This window comes from Thalassophryne amazonica, chromosome 7 (assembly GCF_902500255.1).
Source record: "Thalassophryne amazonica chromosome 7, fThaAma1.1, whole genome shotgun sequence".
In the NCBI taxonomy this organism is placed as follows: Eukaryota; Metazoa; Chordata; class Actinopteri; order Batrachoidiformes; family Batrachoididae; genus Thalassophryne; species Thalassophryne amazonica.
In genome coordinates this window covers 94,452,391-94,466,786 of record NC_047109.1, presented here as the reverse complement: position 1 = coordinate 94,466,786, position 14,396 = coordinate 94,452,391, and the positions used below count along the sequence as shown (strand labels likewise).

At 43.6% G+C, this 14,396-nt stretch overlaps 1 protein-coding gene across 2 annotated transcripts; it reads right to left on the bottom strand.

The window, feature by feature from the left end:
- Positions 1-7,413: 7,413 nt before the first annotated feature.
- si:ch211-79k12.2 (uncharacterized protein LOC568844 homolog) lies at positions 7,414-12,046 on the bottom strand. Of its 2 annotated transcripts, none has more exons than XM_034175129.1 (3): positions 11,858-12,046; positions 11,556-11,769; positions 7,414-9,066 (listed from the first exon to the last, which is right to left on the bottom strand). In XM_034175129.1, the coding sequence occupies exons 1-3, from the start codon at positions 11,882-11,884 to the stop codon at positions 7,511-7,513; spliced, it is 1,797 nt and encodes a 598-aa protein (XP_034031020.1). In that variant the 5' UTR covers positions 11,885-12,046; the 3' UTR covers positions 7,414-7,510. The 2 variants fall into 2 exon arrangements, with proteins under 2 accessions (XP_034031020.1, XP_034031022.1); XM_034175131.1 differs by having other exon boundaries at positions 11,562-11,769.
- Positions 12,047-14,396: the final 2,350 nt, after the last annotated feature.

Below are 14,396 nucleotides of genomic sequence, written 5' to 3'. Positions count from 1 at the left end.
CTGCATTAGATTCCAAAATTGGATGTTTAAGCCAGGTGTTGCTCTGGATTTCATCTCAATGTCATTTTTCAGTGTGAGGATCTCATTCTCAATAGCACAGCTATCCAGGTTGAAGAGTGATTCTATTTTGGATGTTATACAGTCCATATCAATATTTTCCCCAAATGGAAAACAGAAAAGTGAGAACAGGCTCAATGGAAAAATCAGTAAAACGCCTGTCAAATTCTGACAAGATGCTCTGCACTTACATAAGCATAACGTGCACTCATCATAACATGCACTTTCAAGCTCCGCACAGTCTTTGCTTTGACGCTTAAGTGCTGCATCCATGTGTGGAAAGTTCCGTAATCACACTGTTACAAACTGCTCGATAGCAAGTGTAACTTGCTTTTAAATGTGTTCATGGAGCTGATCATGTTGATGATGCATTTGTCTTTACCCTGCAGTTCTAGATTCAAGTTATTGAGCTTGTTGGTCAGATCAGTAAGAACGGCTAAAGGCTGGTTTACACACAGACGGTTTTGTCTGCGAGTAGTACGTAGACCGAAGTTCGCGGTAGTTCCAGCTGTTTTCGCGGTGGAAAGGGGCACAGCTCGTCGGCTCTGGTTGTCAGTCAAGTTATGACGGACCTTGATCACACGGAGCGAGTTGCTGTGGAAAGCTCCCAATACAGAGAGTATCATTATTTGCTCCAGGAGCTGTGTCTGGGTGACGGCCGCTTTCAGCGCTTCCGCCTCTGCAGGACCCAGTTTGAGGATCAACTGTCCCGTTCACGCGCGCACATGTAAACAAAAAACAAACAAAAAAAATTTATAACTCCGCTGCTTGCTGCAGCTGGCTCTTCCCCCCAAAAACTATGTCATAATTGTGTTTAGAAACCAGTCACCATTTGTTTTATTATACATCTGTGTAGTTCATTAATAAAATATTCTCTACAGATGATTCACTCGCGCGCACGTAAAAAAAAAAAAGAAAAAAAAGAAAGTCAGCTCCCCGCTGCTGTTTGCTGCAGGGCTGCAGCTCGCTCTATCCCCCCAAAACTCTGTCATAATTGTGTTTAGAAGCCAGTCACCAGTTGCTTTATTATACAGCTGTGTAGCTAATAAGTAAAATAATCTCCAGGACGAGTCGCGCGCGCACGCACGTAAAATAAAATTTAAAAGAACCTCCGCTCCACGCTGCTGTGGTGCTGCTGCTCATTCCAAAAACTCTGTCATGATTGTAAAATAAAGGACAAAAGAGACATAAGTCCTGCTCACAGGTACAGATACAGGACATGTTCACATCTTCAGTCAAACTCCAGACATCTCCACGTCACTACATATTCAGTCCCTGATTGGTCATCGCGGCGCGATGAGAACTGCGGCACTACAGGAAGTGGCAGGATGAAACGGCGATTAAAAAGTATCATACGCCGTTGTTCGTCGTCACGGGAGGTCTCCGGGAGCACTCCCGGAATTATTCAACATGTCGAATAATTCCGGGAGCGATTCCCGGTAAAGCTGGAACTAAACTGCGCCCCCTTGTGCCGGCGTTAACAACGGCGTGTGATCCTTAAGACGGCCAAAAACTCTTCCGGGACGCTTCCGGGAGCTCTTACTGTCTGTGTGTAAATGGGGCTTAAATCCAAGAGCCACTGACTGTCTTTTAGCTGTGCATATTCAGCATGAGTTGACTATTTCAGAAATTCTTTAATTTCAGGCAACAACTGAGAAAACCGTTCCAGAAATTTCCGTTGGCTGAGTCATCAAACATCTGTGTGCAGCAGCAGATCTGTGTGTTCTGCACCCGTCTCCTCCAGCTGTGCACGAAATAATCGCCTCTGCAGACTCCTGGCTCGAACAGAACAGGGTGATTCTTTAACTACGGGCACTATTGGCCTTGTAAATGTAATTTCCACCACACCATTGCCTTACAATATAAAGCGCCTTGGGGCAACCGTTTGTTGTGATTTGGTGCTATATACATGTGCTCTGATGTCACTGTTTATCTCCATAGAAACTACCCAAACAATCTTTCATACAAACTGTTTAGGGACATTACAGTGTTGTGGTGGAAATTACGGCAATAGTGTGGGACAACTACATTTTGTTTAAAAAAAATCACAACAGTTGTATGACATTGAATACCCCAATTATGTTTTGATTATTTTACTGATATTTTATTCAGAGATATTTTAAAACATTACAAAAAAATGTTTCTTTACCATTTTATCATTGAAGATCAAACGCCTGGGTGTGGGACAAGCACAAAACGGCAATATTTGCATATAATGATGCTGAAAAAAGGTGAAAAAGTCATCATAGACTACTAGAACAAATTTCTTAACGCATTTTCATTGTAAAGATAACTATAAAAGTGTGAAATTTCCCCTTTTTTCTGTTTTTCATACAATATAATCAAAGGACATAATAAGTGCCCGTAGTCTAAGAATCACCCAACAAGCAATTTTGTTGGCCACATCCATAACATCTTCCATATTTAAAATCTTCCCACACAACCCTTGCTGGTGAATTATGCAATGGTAATTCAGGAAGCCTGGGAAAGATTCACACTGTTTGCACAATCCGATGAACCCAGCAGTATGTCCAACCATTGCTGGAGCCCCATCGGTGGTTATGGAAATGAGTTTGTAGAGGGGCAGCTGGCTCTTAACAAATTCCATAAAAACCTGAAAAATATCTGCGCCTCTCGTGTGCCCTTTCAAAGGCAAAATTGTCAGCAGCTCTTCTTTTACATTCATGTTGTCAAAAATCATTCTAATAAAAACACATAGCTGAGCCACGTCCACAGCATCAGTAGATTCATCGAATTGCAGAGAAAAACACTCGCATGCCTCAATATCATTCCTCAGTTGCCGTTCAATATCCTCCGCCATTAACTCGCATCATTGTGTAACAGACGTTCTTGAGAGCTGCACATCCTGAATAGCAGACACAATCTCCTTCTGATTTTTAAAATCGGCAAAGAGCACATCATTGTCACTGATTCTTGAATATTGTTCTCAAGAATCTGCTGCTATTGACAGGAATCCATGTGACCCTCAACTTTAACAAGATTCCCAGTACCTGCACTGGCCACACAGCCCCACAGCATGATGGAACCACCTCCAAATTTTACTGTAGGTAGCAAGTGTTTTTCTGCCATGGATACCACCCCTTGTTATGTCCAAATAACTCAAATTTATTTTCATCAGTCTACAGCATCTTACTCTAAAATGAATTTAGCTTGTCCAAATGTGCTTCAGTTTATCTGAGATTTTTCTTGACTTGCCACTTCGGGCCTTAACTAGTACTGTACCTGTGGTCTTCCATTTCCTCACTATGTTCCTCACAGTGGAAACTGACAGCTGAAATCTCTGAGATAGCTTTTTGGATCCTTCCCCTAAACCATGACGTTGAACAATCTTTGTTTTCAGGTAATTTGAGAGTTGTTTAGAGGCTCCCATGTTGCCACTCATTAGAAGAGATGCAAAAAGGGAAAACATTTGCAAAAGGCCACCTTAAATACCCTTTCTCATGATTGGATTCACCTGCGTAAGGACGTTAAGGGTCAATGAGCTTACCAAACCAATTTTGTGTTCCAATAATTAGTGCTAAATCTATTGAAATCAATAAAATGACAAGGGTGACCAAATTTATGCAACTGTCCAATTTTGTTTAAATAATTATTGCAGACATTCTGTAAATACGAGAAACTTCATTTCACTTCTCAAATATCAGTGAGTTTGTCTGCTATATGATATATTTAACTGAAATTTCTGATCCACACAACCAATGATTTATAAAGGAAAATCATGAAAATTATCAGGGGTGCCCAAACTTTTGCATACAACTGTATACTGTGCCCTCCAAAAGTATTAGGACCCTTGGTATTTCACACATTTTAATTTTATGCCACTTCAAATACAAAAAGTAAATCAAGCTTCTTAATGTAAAAAATTCTAAATTTATCTTCCTTAAACTCAAAGCAAATCTCTGCAACTTGAAATAAATGAATTAAAAATATAAAAGGCAAGATGATAGGTTGTATAAGTAAACACTTTGGTATACTATCTGTAAATAATCAGTTTTATTAACAGTTTCCTTCAGACAAGGGGGATGGATACATGGCCATTTCCAAGTCACTGAATGTGTCTTGGACTTTATTTACATCAATTATGAAGAAATACAAATATTATGGCAATTTGTGGTAAATCTGTATGGAGTAGACTGTTCTCAAAAACATCTTGATTTGCATCTCAGATGTATATTTTGGCAAATTGTACACCACAAAGACAAGATATTTAATGTTCAAACTGATACATTTAATTGTTTTTGTGCAAATATTTGCTCATTTTGAAGTGGATGCCTGCAACAACATGTTTCAAAAAAGCTGGGACAGTGGTATGTTTACCACTGTGTTACAATCACCTTTCCTTCTAACAACACTCAATAAGCGTTTGGGAACTGAAGACACTAATTGTTGAAACTTTGTAGGTGGAAATTTTTCCCATTCTTGCTTGATGTACGACTTCGGATGTTCAACAGTCCGGGGTCTCCATTGTCATATTTTGCGGTTCATAATGCGCCACACATTTTCAATGGGCGACAGGTCTGGACTGCAGGCAGGCCAGTCTAGTACCTGTACTCTTTTACTACAAAGCCACGCTGTTGTAACACGTGCAGAATGTGGCTTGGCATTGTCTTGCTGAAATAAGCAGGGATGTCCCTGAAAAAGACGTTGCTTGTATGGCAGCATGTGTTGCTCCAAAACCTGGATGTACCTTTCAGCATTGATGATGCCATCACAGATGTATAAGTTGCCCATGCCATGGGCACTAACACACCCCCATACCATCTCAGATGCTGGCAACAATCTGGATGGTCTTTCTTCTCTTTTGTCCGGAGGACACGACGTCCATGATTTCCAAAAACAATGTGAAATGTGGACGTATCAGACCACAGCACACTTTTCCACTTTGCGTCTGCCCATTTCAAATGGATGTTGTTGATGTATGGCTTTCGCTTTGCATGGTAGAGTTTTAAATTGCACTTTAGATGTAGCGACGAACTGTTAACTGACAATGGTTTTTCCGGTGTGTTCGTGAGCCCACGCCGTAAGGTCCTCTACACAATGATGTCGGTTTTAATGCAGTGCCCCCTGAGGGATCGACCATCATGGGCATTCAATGTTGGTTTTCAGCCTTGCCGCTTACGTGTAGAAAATTCTACAGATTCTCTGAATCTTCTGATTATATTATGGACTGTAGATGATGGAATCCCTAAATTCCTTGCAACTGAATGTTGAGAAAAATTGTTCTTAAACTGTTGGACTATTTTTCACACAGTTGTTCACAAAGTGGTGATCTTCACCCCATCTTTGATTGTGAACTGCTGAGCCTTGTGGGGATGCTCCTTTTATACCCAATCATGACTCTCACAATTAACTCATCATCTTAGTTTTTATATTTTTAATTCATTTATGTCAAGTCGTACAGATTTCCTTTGAGTTTAACGAAGATAATTTTACAAATGTTTATACTGAGAACCCTGATTTACTTTTGTATTTGAAATGGCATAAACAAATTAAAATGTGTGAAATACCAAGGGGCCCAATACTTTTGGAAGGCACTGTGTATATATATATATATATATATATATATATATATATACACACATATATACGAGGTCTGTTAAAAAAGTATCCGGCCTTATTTTTTTCAAAAACCATATGGATTTGAATCATGTGTGATTGCGTCAGCCAAGCTTGAACCCTCGTGCGGATGCGTGAGTTTTTTCATGCCTGTCGGTTGCTTCATTCGCCTGTGAGCAGGCTTTGAGTGAGGTGTGGTCTACCCCTCTTGTCTATTTTTTTATTGTGAATAAATGTCCGAACGATTTGGATCTTTGCTGCATCAATTTTTTTCCAGAAAGTGTAAGAGACCTCCAGGTGGACACCGTTCGAAAAATTAATATGGCTTTCACGGACGATTTTATGGGGATTAAACAGATTACGGGGTGTTACTGCCCCTTTAAGGACGGCCCACAACTGCTGAGTGCGCTCCCAGCGCCGATGAACAGGCTGACACCCCGCACAAACAACCAGATCATTTCCAACGTGAAAGCTTTGTTGATCCGGGACCTTGTCTGACTTTCACGAAAAGGCAGAAGATGTGGACATCAGCACTTTTTCCGGCACATTCCACCGTTACAGGAGTTTTTTTCATGGAAAAAGAAGCCGAGGGACGCGCCACAGAGCCGATCATTACGCGGTACAAAACCACCTCGGTGTTGGTCTCACAGGACGGCTTAAAGGTGGATTTCAGACGGATTCCGGTTGCTTTCCAGTCGTGTGAATATCCCATTGTGATTGTGCATGAGCTGGACATGCCAGAACATGTCCTGTGAGGCTTCATCACGGCGTTTCTTTTCACCATGCAGCTCCGCCGCGACGCGCAGAATTCCTCCACCTTTGTTCCTCTTTCCATGACAAAAACTCCTGTAACAGTGTAATGTGCCGTTCATTTCTAAACTGGACGCTGTCTTGATCCGGTATGTCCTCTGACTAGCACAGGAATTGTGAAAAGACGTGGACATCAGCACTTTTTCCGGCACATTAAGACAGACGTGCGGAGGAGTTTGGCGCGTCGTTTTGCAGCCGCTCGGCGCAAAGAAACGCCGTGATGAAGCCTCACAGGACATGTTGGGGCTTGTCCAGCTCAAGCTCAATTTCTCGGATATTCACACGACAGAAAAGCAACCAAAATCCGTCTGAAAGCCGTCCTGAGAGACCAACACCGAGGTGGTTTTGTGCCACGTCAAGAGCGGCACGGTGGCGCGTCCCTCGGCTTCTTTTTCCATGAAAAAAAACCTCCTGTAATGGTGGAATGTCCGGATAAACTGCTGATTCTGACCTCTTCTGAAACTTCTCTGTTCTCTCACGACGTCCTGGGTCAACAGAGGTTTTCTGCTTGAAACAGGATGACGACATCGCCTCGGAGCGCTGCGCGACGTCCCACTCCGTGGGAAGTCCTTAAAGCGATAGTAACACTCCAAAATCTCTCATCAGCCGTTAAAATTTTCACCGAAAACCAGCTGAATTTCTCGAATGGTGTCCACTCGGATGTGCCTCACAGTTTTTGAAAAAATTTTGATGACGCACAGCGCCAGTCTCTCAGCAACTTCTCAGACAAAGGAATTCCGATGAGGGTGCTGGACCACTCCTTCCACAAGGCGTGCTCACAGGCGAATGACATCACCGACAGGCGTGAAAAAACTCTTGCATGCCCACGAGGGTTCAAGCTTGGCTGATGTAATCACACGTGATTCAAATCCATATAGTTTTTAAAAAAAATAAAACGGTCAGTTTCTTTTCTCGCAGACCTCGTACTTAATCAATCAATTCAATCAATTTTATTTATATAGCGCCAAATCACAACAAAACCACAAGGTTTTTAAAATACAACTTACGCTGGTATAGGGGATGGTTCAGTCATCATGGTGCACACCTGTCCAATGGTCCTCTTAGATCAACCTTTGCTGCTGTCCTGAGCCAACTCAGCCGGCATTAATTCTTTCCCCTGTTCTTCCTCCTCCGACTCGTCCTCCATCTGCTCAGAGGAGTAGTGCACCAGAGTCTGGTGCTGGTTCCTGGATGGGGCGTCTTTAAACCGAAGGCCACAGTCTTCACACACATACATCAACGTCTCTCTGTTGCTGTCTGTCTTTGAGCCCTCAGACTGGGAGTCACCACTGTTTCTCCCAAGCAGGTCAGAACCCAGATGAGGTGCCATCACCGCAGAAGCATCTCTTGTGTTCAGGGTGCTATGAGAGTTGCTTTCTGGGATGTTATGTGTATTTGGTCTAGGGTTGGTAGAAGGAAAGGTCCTAGGACGTCCTGGAGGACTCCCAGCTGCAGCTTCACCTGTGGCTTCAGGGACCAGCCCATGGACTGTCCGGTAATGGAAGCGTATCCCAGAGCGATTGGAGAAGCCTTTCTCACAGATGCTACAGATAAAAGGCCTTTCTCCTGTGTGAATACGGGAATGGACCTTCAAAGCTCCTGACTGGGTGAAACATTTCCCACACTGGCTACAGCAGTAGGGTTTTTCTCCGGTGTGGATCCTCTGATGGGCTCGTATGCCTGCTAGATGAGGAAACCCCCTGCCACAGAAACCACAGGAATACGGCCTTTCACCTGTGTGAATCCGTTTGTGAATCTTCAGAGCCCCCGACTGACTAAAACTCTTCCCGCAGTCACAGCAGATGTATGGCCGGGCACCAGTGTGCACGTTGAGATGGATGCGCAGGTTGCTGTGCGAGTTGAAGGCCCTGCCGCACTCTGTGCAGAGGAAACCAGGCTGTTTGTGGGCATGCTCAGAGCGCTGATGTTGCAGCAACTGGGAAGGACGGTTAAAGGTGGCAGGGCAGTGCATACAAGGGTGCAGAGGCATCGGGTTTGGGGCAGTTCTGTCCCGCTCCTCTTGTTGCCGGGTTTGTCTGTGCTGGCGGCCACCGATCTGAGTGCAGGGAGGTAAGGAACACTGGCACGAAAAGCAGGGGAACGAACCCGAGAGTGGAGCAGAGTGACCAAGCTGAGGGCAGGGCAAACAAGAGGCAAGGGGACAGTGGTGGTGGTGAAAATGGTGGTGAGCGTGCGTGTGAGAAAATGGTGAGTCCGTGCGCTCTTGCTGGCTCAGGATCTGCGCACAGGTTTGTAGGCCACGGTGGCAACACAAGCAGGGAAACAGGGAGAGGTGGGACAACAAACCAGATGAAGCTCTAGATGTTGGCATTTCAGAGTTCTGGTGTGAAGCTAGTCCAGCGTTCCGAGTCCCCCTCTCAGCATCCTCCCTGTGCAGCCTACTGGATGGCCTGGTCTCTAAGTGGGACGCGGCGTTACTGTTCACCTCCGTGGTGTCTGCCAAGCACACGCTTAGGTTCACTGGAGTTGTGCGGCTAAACCCCCCAGTGTCAGAACACAGTGTTGAGGATGAAGCTTGTCTGGGTTTTAACGTCTCGAATAAAGGGGGCGAGCTGGAGTAAGGACAGCCAGGGCAGGTGCAGCCATGATGCTCGTCTACACGGAAAACAAACTTCAGTTAATAATTTTGAAAAAAATAATTTTGTCTAAGAAGACAGAGTGAACCTACAGTAGCAATAAAAACACAAGAGGATCTTTGAGCTTTAACAAATTTAAATATTTTGTGTTACATCATAAAATAACAAAAAAGAAAAACCAGGCATTTCTCTTAAAATTTCTAAAATTATGCCCTTTAACACAGAGTGAAGGTAAATCTGTGATGTAATATAAATTAAATAATACATCAAACAAACAACTGGGCACCAAGGTCTCATTTAAGGCTGGGCGATCAAGAGGTTAAATGAAAGAGCATATGGCACAAAAATTGTACTTCCGAGGACAGCCCCATTATCATTATTCACATTAAATCTTTGCTAAAACTTACCGACACGACCTCTCCCATGTGTCTCGTCTTCCCTTCTCCACTGGGAACCAAAAAAAAACAAAAAAAAACGCTGCACTTTTCACGACTGTTTCGGTGATTGCAGACAAAAACAGTACACCATCTTGTGAAGTGATGATGTGTTTGTGTCCCCGGAAGTCAAATCCCACAATATCACCCAAGGGTTAAAACAAGACTGCGCTGACCATTTTAATGGTTAATTATAAGACACCCTTTACACTCCAAAACCAGCATATTTACAGCCAGTTTTCTTTAGAAAAGTCAGAAAATGTTTACATGAAAATGTCCAAATCACTGAATACAGGTAAACCCTGTTAATTCGCATTCACGCAAATCGTGTTTCAGCTTGATTTGTGTACCCCAAAAATTTAGACTACTGTATAAAAATCCATTTTGATTTGATCCTTTTTATAAATTTGTGCCCGCCACAAGCACAAAAGGTAGGCACGTGCCTCGGGCGCAAGGAGCGGGTGCGTGTATAAATTCCGCCCCAATCTGAACTGGCGGGAAGGATCTAAAGAGGAAGGTCACATCTAGAAACTTTGAATAATCCAGAATTGTCCGCACTGAATCGCTGATGTGCAACAACCCGAGGAGGAAGAATAAGATCCCAAGCCCACTCCAGATGAAGAAATTATCATCATTCACGAAAGAATCAGGCTCAGTTTTTCATTTGATTTATTTTATTGGCGCATTCATTTTATTATTAGTAGTAGTAGTAGTAGTATTAGTAGTAGTAGTAGCTATTTATGTCTACTGCCTCTTAAACTCATGGGGCTCACAGAGTTAATCTCTCTCACCAGTAGAACTCTTCCTGGAGGGGACACCAGTCCATCACAGGTTACTTCCCCAACCAGGGTGTCAAAATCCAACCCCTTGTCCATGTCATGACACCAGGTTATTGGCTCAAGTGGGGGATTATCTGCTATGGTGAAATACAGTGGGACATTGCGCAATGACATTCCCACAATCAACAAACCTACGCGCAGTCATGACTAGATTGGCAATAGATCAAGAGACGATCTTCCTCACCACCGTGGGATTGCCCAGACTTCCCCAACCAAAAACAATTCCAATTGACAACCAGGTGGACTTGGACTGTAGCATGGGTAGTGGATAAGGAGTTGGCCTGTCAATGCGCTCAGCCTGGCTGTCTGTGTCCTTGGAAAATATACTTAATCTGCATTGTCTTACTCCACCTGGCTGTAAAAATAGGTACCAAACTTAGTTGAGGAAGGAACCTGCATCAGACTGACAACCCTTCCATGGGGAGTAATAGACTCTGATGCACTTCATTCTACAGACACCAGAGATAAGCTCCAGCACCAGTGCATCAATGCAAATTGTGTCTTATGAAACAGAAAGGGAACAGAAAACTAAACTAATGCAGGTGTACATATCAGTAGCCCAGCTCATCATCACGTGGAGCTAGCTGCTCAGTGAGTTCCCCCAGAGCAAGCACACAGGTGACAGCAGTAAGGAAAAACTCCCTCTGCTGATTTCAGGAAGAAACCTCAAGCAGACCAGACTCAAAGGAGTGACCCTCTGCTTGGGCCGTGTTACCAACACAATTGACAAAACAATTTGCAAAACAAATATACAGGAAATTTTGCTGGTGCACAGGACAGGAGGGTTGCAGAAGTCGACACCACTCCCATCTCTGGATGGAGCTGCACCTCAGAGAGAGAAAAAAACAGAATCAGGCATCAGAAAGACAACAAATACAGTATAATTTGTGGACATACTGGGAAAGGGAAGTTTGACTGGACCTGTATATCCTAGGATATCTTACCCCCGGGGGTAAGATATCCAGGGGGGAAGATAAACTGTTACACTGGTCCCGGATAAGCGGTTGAAGATGAGTGATGAGTGAGAGGTGCTGGACCACAAAACAGCTTTAATGCTCCTCTGCATTTATTCTACAAGATTCTAGAATTCTATTGGAGGAATGGAACAGTTTTTCCTGAACATATTCGCTGGGTTTGGCGATTTGATGATAATGGTGACTGAGGTGTGATGGGTGTGTTTTGATTCATGCACATGTGGAAGCTTCCTCCTTCTGTTAGTGTGCCTGTATATGTGGTACTCTCACCTCCTCCTCTCCTGTGTCCTCCTCCTGCCTTCTCCTGGGCTGCTCGGGGTTGCTGAAGAGGTTCCAGTGTGTGACCTTTGAACCCCAGACCCTCAGCTCCAGCCAATCCCCAGGCTGCACTCAGCACCTCCGCCTGCTCCTTCAGAGAGCCGCTGCTGTTTCCAGCTGTGATGACGTCACCAACGAACTGCTGCATCTCCATCCACGAGCACTGGTCGTGCGTCAACAAGTACAACAACCCCACAGGTTAATAAAGACGCAGCGTGTCACTCAGTCACCACCGTGAGACGTTTACTTACAATGTCGACGCTTTTCTCTTTGTCCATGAGCTAAAACACACGTTGTCCTGACATCCGCCACAATCCTACCGGTATATTTACAGTTGTATTAAACGTTTGTCGTTCGAACGCCGTGGTTCAATACGATGAAAACAAACACAAATAACGCTATTTAAGCTTTAAACGTCAGCCGTTGTTCTGCTCCGGAAACAAACAACGCCAACTGGGCCAGGGGGAAATTGTACTTCCGGGTGTCCCGAATCACGTGACAGGAGTTTGCCGTCGTTCAGTATTATTTATTTCAGTTTGAGCGCACATACTTTCGCCAACCAATCAACGCAGAAAGCGATTTATGTAGCGCTTTGTGATGTAATAGAGTACTTTATTGCAATAGCAGGAGGAAAACAGCGAGAGAAATCATGTTGGATCAGATTTACTTAAATTTCATTCACAAAATTCCATCTCCATTTAGATTTGTCCTGTACACAGACAGACACGATCAGAAATCCTTCAATAATCTCTTAGTGGATATTATAACCACATTACAAGAAGTGGGACTGCCAAGCAGTGGCGGTTGTAGGATAATTTGACTGAGGGGGCGGGGGGAGCAGAGTGGAGCTAGTTGTTTAAAATGACCTGTGTAAGAGACAAAAGGCCGCACTAAAAATCAAATTTTCTGGATGCAGTTATTTTTAGTTACATTTTTGTGTTGTCGCTTGTCCAGTTTTTTTCATTTGTCACAGTAAAACATTAACCGTACCGAAATTCAAAATACTTAGTCACGACACCCATGCTTGAAATGTTCACACTATCAGCACCCGCTAAATTTACTTGACTTTGATAAATTGTTTGCGTGTTCAAGTTCACCTATTTGCATGGTCCCACCCACAATTACAATTTTGTACAATCGGTGGTGAATCCCCAAATTGTATTCACAAAAGCAAACTCGCGAAATGAACAATGCGTGCTATTTAATGCATTTGAAAGACAATCATCAGCGCGCTATTAGTATGCACAATTTTTTTTGCAAGGGCTATGGTGTTTGTGCACATTTAAACACACACAAACCTTGAATAAATCAGGCCCCACATCTTTGCATAGAAAGTAGCTGTTGACAGCTGCATGAATGTGTTGAACATGAGATGGAACACCTTCAAAGTGTTGAAGTTTAACTTCAGTTAAAGAATAAGTCTTATAAAGACCCTGTACTTACACCCGAAGACTTTAGCATGTAGTTGATGTTTCTGTGTAGGCTCTCAGTTGTCCAGGTGGTTTCCATAGTAGAGAAGCTTGAATCTTCAACTGGACTGGGTTGCTTGACGCGAGGATGTTTCGCTTCAAATCGCAGAAGCTTCCTCAGCTAAAATTCTTGCTCTGGTAGTCTGACTTCTGTCTTGACTCTTGTAGAGAAGAATAAACAAAAGCCACAAAAGCTGGAGTTTTAAACCTAACCGGACCCCTCTTACAGCGAGGCAGACTGCTATAGGCTAGTGACTAAACAATAGCTTAGTCAAGACTAAGCAACCTTTATACAAAAGGCTATACCAGCACCGCAGAGAGGGCGCCAGTGGACCTCAGTCTGCAGTTCATCTCCACCTTAAAGACACTAACCACATGTTTGAGGACAAGGAAGTTAAAATCTTAGCCAGAGAGAAGAAATGGTTTGAGAGAGGGGTCAAGGAGGCATTCTATGTGAAACAGTTGAAACCCAGCCTTAACCGGGGAGGGGGTCTGAGACACGCTTTGTCCCCTGTTTACACTGGGGTACTCAGGTCAAAGCAGTTTCAGTCTTTTGTTCACAGTAATGAGTCATTCACATCATCAGGAGGGTCGTCAAGGGAGTCATCAGGAGAGGCGTCCGTCCCATCATTAGGAGGGACAGGTGCCCTGTCATTAGGAGGGTGCTAACTAGAGCACAATAGGTGCTAATTAGAGCTACTGTTTAGTCACTAGCCTATAGCAGTCTGCCTCTCGGTAAGAGGGGTCTGGTTAGGTTTAAAACTCCAGCTTTTGTGGCTTCTGTTTATTCTTCTCTACAAGAGTCAAGACAGAAGTCAGACTACCAGAGCAAGAATTTCAGCTAAGGAAGCTTCTGCGATTTGAAGCGAAACATCCTTGCGTCAAGCAACCCAGTCCAGTCGAAGATTCAAGCTTCTTGTAGTTGATGCGAATGTACGACTCTCCCTGGATGGGATGAGTCAGTCAGATTGCTTCCCCACCTAAGACCCCTACCAATTACAGCATGGTAGACTGGGATTATACAGGTTAATTGATTGTGTTCCAAGGACAACGACATGTGAAGCACACACCTGCAATCAAATCCTACAAGGTGGCATTTCAAATTCGAGGCCAAGACAGCCACCTCAAAACTCAAACAGGAAAAAGCTCAATGTTTATTAGCCTAATTTATTTAATCCTGGAGATTATGGAGAATCAAGTAAAAACTCCACATAATCAGTGTTGCATTTCTTATCAAATCTTGTTTCATGTCTTTTTTGTTGTTTAAACAATGCTTTTTCTGTGCGTTTTTGCCACGAGGATGTGATTGATAAAGCAAAAA